We start from the raw sequence: 8,105 nt of genomic DNA, 5'->3' as shown, positions 1-8,105 counted from the left end.
CTGGCCCGGAAGAAGACCGGGAGGGCACTCGCACCTGCATAAACAAACTTCATCACCAACTTCGCCATTTCTTCTCCTGAAAACCCAGTCTTTCCTAAAGAAACCATTTGAGGCCCTGTTCTCCCCCCTCGCTTTCTTCCATTAAGTTAGGTTCTAAACCCCACCTTTAACTCACGCACATGAATAATCTAATGTATTGAATATTCTCATTCACATGCATAAGAATAAGCTCTGTCTCCTCTATTAATTTGTCTTTCGTCAGTTAATTCGAAGGCTGCTAATCACGGAACCTAAAAGGGGGAGAGGAAAGGGTTTTCTTCTCAACAGCCCTGTGAATAGCAGTAGGACCCATCCACCGGGCTCCCTCACCCCATTTCCCCGAGCATTAACCGTTCCAGTTAAACTAGGATTTTGAGAGGGCCCGAGTGACCCAAGGGTCTGGTGAAGAGCCACCCAAGTCCAATTTTAAAGCTGAGCTTCCGCCCGCGTTTGCGGGTGAGGAGTCCCCCAGCCTGGTAGGCTCAGCGCGGTGACGGTCTAGGGAGGAGGCTGCTCCGACCCCCGGTCAAGCTCCGCGCGGCCGGGCCGGGACTCCCGAGGTCCGCCCCTGCAAGGAACAGGCTCCCTCTCCCAAGGGCGCCAGGCACTTCCCCGCTCCCCCTCCACGCCGAGTTCGGACAGCAGAACGTTTTCTGCCAGGGGACAAATGTGGGGTCCAAGTCAGCCCAGCATTCTGAAAGTAGGGTTCCATTTGTGGCTTAGTGTAGGAGGATATATTTTTAGAAAACCCGAAGTAAAGGGGACCCGAAACAATATTCTTCCGCCCAGTTTGGAGGGGGCTGCAAGAGGGATCGAGAGCTCCAAACGTTAAGTGCCGCCGGACGGCGGGGCTCCGACTCCGGCCTCCCGCGTCAGCGCCGGGCTCCGGGGCATCCTGCTGACCGCGCAGGCGGAGCCCAGCGACGCGAGCCGCCCCTCCGGGCGCACCCGCCTGGGTCAGCTTACCTGCCGGGCTGGGCGAGGGGCGAATGGTGGGCCTCCTCGGGGGCGGGACGGCCGTGGGAGCCGGATGGGGGTGCCGGCTGCAGGACGGGGTGCGGTGCAGAAGCTCGGGGGCCGGAGAAGGCCTGCGGGAGCCCGCGCCCACAGAGCGTGTGCACAACCGGGCGCCCCTAGGCCGCGACCCGAGCGGGGCCCGAGGGAGCCTGCGGACGCCCCCAGCGGCCCCCATCCCTTCCCGGAGCCAAGCATCCCGCGCGGCTCCGTCCGCCCCCGTCAGGGTGGGGCGGCGGGCGGGCCCCGAGCCGCGGCTGGGCTCCCCGAGGGCCCGGGCGCCCACGCACGGCCCTGGGACTTGGCGGACAGCCCCGGGAGCTTAAAAACAGCCGCGCCAGACCCCACCCCAAACCAGTGAAACCAATCTCGGGGGTGGGCCACCCGCCCCTGCAGTTTGTAAAAGCTCTCCAGAGGGTTATTTCATGCAGCGACCTGTGATCCATTTTCTAAAAGGATTAAACTTCTAGCGCGTCCAAAGTCGATACGGGACTTTAAAGACCCATTTTCTGAAATGATCAGAGAGAGTCTAGGGTAAAAAGTAAAACGAAAGGGGCGTACTTACGTTTTCATTGACTTTCTTGGTTTTGATTTTGAAAATTGGTTTCAAGTGCTGGCATGAAAACCTAACTGACCCACTAAAAACCTTGCATTGAATACACGTGCATTGTGTCAACAAATACCTTCCTTTATCAAATACACTTGTACTTTATAGTTGTCTTTTTTTAAGTTTTCATTTATATATTTGAGAGCGAGAGAAAGAGATAGCGAGAGAGTGGAGAGGGAGAAGCAGGCTCCCGGCTGAGCAGGGAGCCCCATGCAGGACTTGATCCCAAGACCCTGAGATCATGACCTGAGCCAAAGGCAGACGCTTAAACTTGACTGAGCCACCCAAGCGTCCCTATACTTGTGGTTAAAAAAAAAAAAAAAAAAAAAGTAAAAGAAAAAAGTGTTGCATCAGAGAAAAGGTGAATTTTGCTGTACTTAATCTGCCATCATGTGTCCCCCCTCCCAAAAAGGCGAATCAAGCAAATCTGAATGTGCAAATGTTCCCAGATGCAATCTGCATACTCCAAGCTATTCCCTAGCAAATGCAAAGGATGACAAGTGTCAGTACTTCATACAACTATATTTAATAAGTTATTACAGAAAAAAATGAAGTCCAAACTACAAAGTTTAAGCAGTTGTAAGCAATAGCTGCATTGAGCTCCATGTGTAGTCACAGTACTGCAGTTCCATACAAGCAATATTAGTCCAAGCCCCAAAGGCAGAAGCTGAGTAAGGGTTACTAGCAAAAACAATCTAAGAGAACAGGTAATAAAAGATACAATACATTTAAAATTAGTTGTTAGTTGAAAAACAAATACAGAGATCTTAGCTGTGAACACTCTAAAAGTTATGTCCATTATTTTGACAGCAAAAATACAAATACCTAATACTTTATACCCCAACAGAACTATATCCAGAAAAGAAAGAGAGCAGAAGTTATCCTGTATTAGCACCCGAGTTTTCTACTTGTTGCCATTAACTGCATCATACAAATTTAAACATCCCTAAATCACATATCCACTTCTTGACCCATTTTGGGGTATAAAGTCAACAGCATTAATTATAAAATACTCTGTGGTAAAATGGAACACTATTGCAGCTGAGATAGAGAAGTTTGGTTATTATAAAAAAAAAAAACAGAAAATGTTAGCTGACATACCATACAAACTGGTGAAAAAGCAACAACCCATACAAATAAGCCACTTTTAACAAAAAGATACTTTTTTTTCACTAATCTGTGACTAATCTTTCACTCAAACCTTGCAAGTAGAGATGTCACAATACTCAAATATTTAGGTAGGAGCTTTACCCAGTTAAATGCCATTTTGTTGCTAATATAATAGATAAAATGAAAACTAGCAGTTACTTGCTAATTGCATAAATGCAGTACACTCTGCATTAGCCCATGCCTCACTAACAAGCTATAAAACACAAGAAATAGGCAGAAATCTAAGCATAATCTTGATACCACTAAACAAGAATTTTCCAATTTCTTTTCTTCTGTTCCTAATCACTTATTTGTAGTTAATGTAAAATTCCAACCAGTAGTACCCAATTTGAGTTAAAATTTTACATCACGACTTGATCTAATCTATATATTATTTACAAAACTGAATACATAGAGCATACCCAAGAGCCAACTCTGGACACACGTTTCTCCAAGTTATTGATAACCTCACCTCCACAGCAATGGAGCTGGAAGGGGGCCATCAAGGACTAGTAGAAACACACCATCTATCTAGAGCAAGTCATTTAATGTTCTGTTTACGCAACACCAGTTTTGCAGTCGTAGGTATTTTGAGTTTGTTTTCATTTTAAGTGCCAGTACAGGGACACACTGCCCTAACATCATGGCTTCAAGGTGAGGTGGGTGTTGGAAAAGCAGGAGGGTGGACAGATCATCCTCGGAGTGGCCAGATGTTGCCACAAAGAGGGACAAACAAGGGGCACAAAACGGGGGGTGGGGTGGGTGGGTGGTGGTGGAGGAAGACGAAGTCTGAGACTGTCCATATACAGTGGTGATGTCCGAGTGTGCTTCCTCAGCATGCCACCCACGCCAGACGGGAGGGAAGTCAGGAGGGACACCACGATCCAAGTCTCACTACAAAGAAGGTGGCGTCCACCCGGCAGCGTCCCTCTGCTCTCGGACGTCACCACTGTAAATGCAAGGGGAAGATTTGGCCTGGGCGAAAGGCTCCGTCTCACACATGGACAGCAGTTGGTGGCAGATTCTCTCTCTCTCACACACACATGCACGCACGCACACAGGACATAATGAAGAGTTAGAGGGGAAAAACAATGAATCATTCTGTTGACCTAGCCGGGTTTTCAACCTGGTGGTATTTCGGTGGGGGTGACTCCATTATCAGGGCCCCAGATCTGGCTGCACCTGGTGTTGTATAAATCCACTGTGACATCCCTAGAGAACTGTACTGTGACATCCCTAGTCTTACACTAAACCACTGTAATAAAGGAAAAGGCTTGTCAAAATCTCACATGTTCTGCTCATTCTGTCATTTTATTACCCAATTATCCGTTACATTTTCCAATCACTTTACATAACCAACCATGTTCATCGTTGTCACACTATTGTAAACCACATCAGCAAGTTAATACATAAAGCTTTGCATTTCAAAAAACTAGACACTTTAGTAACAATATTACAAAGGTTTTAGCTTCAAAAATAACTGAAAATGAAAAAAATAAACTTTTAAAGAATTAGCATCATAAAATTAATTTATTCCAAGTAAAAATACAAAATAATATTATGACATTGACCAGATATGAAAGTCCCTCCCAGAAACAACTCTATTAATGATTGAGAAAGCACTCCTTAAAGAAAATACGAAATAAAATGAAAAATATGTAAATATGTTTAATTTTTTTCTTAGCAAAAAATCTTTCTAAAAATAACAATGAAAATTTGTCTCAGTACAAAGGCTACATTACTATTGAAAAAATACCAGCATGAAGAAAAGGTACATATTTGACAGTAGAAAAATGATTTCAGTGAATCACAATGTCTAAAGTTTGCAATGAAAATAAATCTGCAATAAAGATTTATGCCTTTTTTCTTTTCTTTTTTTTTTTCTATTTTTTATACAAACAGTACAAACAGTATTGCACATAACAACAAATAGTCGAGGTTAGGTTTTAGCCTTCAAAAAATCGACTAGTTCAAGTGTCACATCAAGGAAAGGCCACAACAGGACCTGTGATACCCAGGGGCTTCCCAGTCAAGTTGCAGGTCAGAACACCTCTTGTGTTTTAAAAAATAATTTTTTTTTTGAAGGACCCTCTCTTTTAATATAACATTAACAACTTGGGGGCACATTTATTTACAAAACAAAAGGGAACATGTTATAATTTAATAAACTAAAAAAGTTCTCTTTAAAAAAATACAAACAGAAGAACTCTTTCACAATCCTGGTCAGTCGTGCACAATCAACGCTTGATTATAAATATACAAATGAAGGGAAAGTAGTTTCCACCATCTATCCACAACTTTCAGCACCAAAGGGAGTTTATTCTTTGTAACCTATTCTTCATGACAATGGTTTTCACCTCCACATCAGCTTCCCGCTGTACAAGCTTCCAGCTTTTTTTTTTAAATCTCAGTGTTGTTTTAGTACATGAAAGAGGGGTGCTTCTTCAAAAAGTTTTGCTTCTTTCACATAATTAGGTAGATTTCTGTAGGTTAGATATGATCTTTAATATTATAGTTATAAAGCTCTAACTTCATTTTCAAAAAACACAAATAAGCATGAAAAAAATAAAGTTACCCATCTGTTAAATCATTTTTTCTTGCAGAATTAAATTAATATATATTTTTCTGAATAAACTTACTTAGAAAATATCATTTTCTTTCCTATATTTCAAAATTGAGGTATTGCAAAAGATCATGTCAGTCAGAAAGCATGCCTTTTTCCTTAAAAACAAACAAACAAAAAAATCTTCAGCCAACTTTTGAAAACTGTCTAGAATACAAAAAGTAGTAGTGCATAACAAAATTTCTTGTACAGATGAAAAAAACCACAAACATAGAAAAAAAAAACAAACAGAAAACCACAGCTGGGCTGGAAAAACGCAATTGTTACCAAAAAGCCCAGAGGTAACCTCAAAAGGGGAGAAGTCTAATAAGCATTTTTAATCCAGTAAAAAACTATTTTGTTTTTTTCCTTTTTGAAAACAAACTATAGTTTGAGAGCTGGTAATTGCAACTAAACACTGGAGAAACAAAACAAAACAAAACAAAAACAAGCAGTCTTAAGAGACAGGACAAGGAAATCAGAGCACATAAAACACAGCGACTTAAATCTGTTCTGCAGTGTCATATCCAGTCAGATTGTCCCCAGAATTCCAAAACATAGGAAGAAGATTAAAAAAAAAAAAGATTTACATAGTCTCACAATCATTGTGTGTGTTTATATATTACTATCTGCAGCCCAAGAGTGAATGCTAAAAAAATGTCCATGGTAGTTCTAGCAGGTCTTATTTTCTATTCAAGCTTTACAGGATAAATCCAGGGAATTAAGTAGTTAAATTTCTCACCCAGACAACCAGCCCTGCCCAGGCCATCTTGTTTTGGACAGACATTTCTTTAGCATCACCGCCACGCAACTTTCTTAAAATGTGCCTAGTTTGTCAATCTGACAACTTATCTCTATATACTGTATATATTCCTAGTGTTTGTAAGCTAAGATGAGCTCTTTGGTTTTCTGGACAAGGTCTGAAGCTATGTAAATGGTGCAAGCACTAGGAGATTGTAACTAAGAGCTCATGTGTTAGTTAATAATATACCAGTTATGAACTGTCAAGTTCGTTAATGTCTGACACAGAGGCTTTAAACAGTTAAGTTTGATCACAGTTAGACATAATCACTTTACTATATAAAATAAATTGCACAATATATAACAGAGCACCGCAAAGTACTTCATCTACCATCCACAAATTTGCTTTAAGAATATCCTACACCTAGGTTTTATATTGGTTGTAATATAGGTCATTCTGTTATGGGCTCTTCCTAATTTCAGAAGCATTCCATTTATTGAGGCATGCCTTCCTCCAGTCAATTACCAATTCTTTGAGTGAAAAAAAACTCTTTTAAAAAATCAGTTATTTTATAGCTTATATAGATTCTTAATTTGTGCATTGTGGGAAGGTTTTATACTAGACATTGGATATAAAATTTATTGCATGCAGCAACCTGATTAAGTAAACATGCAGTCAGAAATAGTGACCTTCCGTTGAAGCTTTCTGTAGTCTATTCTGATCTCCTTTCGGCAGCTGATTCTATCCCTAAATCACAAACGTGTGTTGTTGGGTTTCTTTAAATTGATACCTTAGCCTGAAGAGAGTATTATGGTATTAATAATACCATCTTAATAGCAGCAAAAGCTATTGCAGCATAAATTTACATAACACTAAAAGATCTAACCAAAATCCTCAGCAAAACAAAAATCAAACATGAAGGAAAAATAAAGATTCAGCTTATGAGGTATCCTTACATGTCAAAATAGAAAACTAAAGGCCTATTTTCATTAAGGGTTACCCTTACTCTAAATGACCCCAACTAATGATTGCTGAACTGTTGTGAAGTTTTTGCTACATCTGCCACCTACTCACGAGTATTACCTTTGGTAAGTCTTCTCCTAGGGGCAACTCTCTAAGTTTCTGAAAATAAGTGCATGCTCCAGTTCAAAAACAATCAGAACAACAACAACAACAACAACAAACAAACAAAAATCACAGACATCAACCTGATGGCCGCTGATGAGAATGGCAGTCTACGAGTGACAAATCAGGTGTAAGAAATTAAGGTACCAAGCAGACAAAGGTGTGAATCAAAGTGCAAATCAGTACCGTTATACACTCTGCAATTTTGCATTATACTGGACACTGAGTTCAGTAATATGACTGTAAATAATAGTAATAATAAAAAGACCCATTTCTTCTTTAAAAATCGAGAACGAATGCACAGATTTCCAGAACACTGTAAGCCCTGAGGCAGTGCCCTCTCTTTTTCCCTCCTTGTTATCTACTCCAGTACTTGTGGCTGGGTCTGCCCTGGGCTCAGCTCCAGCGGAACGGGACGTGCCGAGGGCGGTCGCCTCCCTCCTTCACCAGCGGTTTGTGGAACTCCCGCCCGGCGCGGGAATGTATGCTCGCCCAGCAGTATTCGCAGTAATACTGCAGACAGGTGACGTTGGCACAGAAGAACGGGGCAAACTTCCCACCACAGCGCGTGCCCTGGCACTCATCACACATCTGATCATCCAGCACATATGGCTTCACTTCCACCTGGACCCAAAGAGGAAAGACAGAAAAACATGTTTAGCAAGGCTTCCTCACGTCTCTTCCTTTGAGGGATTACAGTATAGCTTAATGACAGGTGTTGGGCAGACAAAGGTGTGAGTCAAAGTGCAAATCGGGGCTTTGGAATTGCTACACTTACAGGTGGTGTGATCACAGGCAAATTCTTAACCTCCCTCTGTGCTTCTGTT

The 8,105-nt window shown here is 41.9% G+C and overlaps 1 protein-coding gene across 2 annotated transcripts in view; it reads right to left on the bottom strand.

Annotated features, from left to right (window-relative positions):
- Positions 1-4,333: 4,333 nt before the first annotated feature.
- Positions 4,334-8,105, bottom strand: part of CPEB3 (cytoplasmic polyadenylation element binding protein 3) — a 150,194-nt gene continuing 146,422 nt past the window's right edge. Inside the window, exon 9 of one of the 2 annotated variants that reach the window (XM_028098943.2) lies at positions 4,334-7,902. In XM_028098943.2, coding sequence (XP_027954744.2) covers positions 7,675-7,902 — 228 coding nt within the window. In that variant the 3' untranslated portion in view covers positions 4,334-7,674. The remainder of the gene's footprint in view (positions 7,903-8,105) is intronic. The other variant, XM_028098944.2, reaches the window with a different exon arrangement.

This window comes from Eumetopias jubatus, unplaced genomic scaffold (assembly GCF_037043125.1).
Source record: "Eumetopias jubatus isolate StellerSeaLion01/CBP00866 unplaced genomic scaffold, mEumJub1_p1.0 scaffold_17, whole genome shotgun sequence".
NCBI classification, from domain to species: domain Eukaryota; kingdom Metazoa; phylum Chordata; class Mammalia; order Carnivora; family Otariidae; genus Eumetopias; species Eumetopias jubatus.
This window is presented reverse-complemented; position numbering and strand designations above follow the sequence as displayed.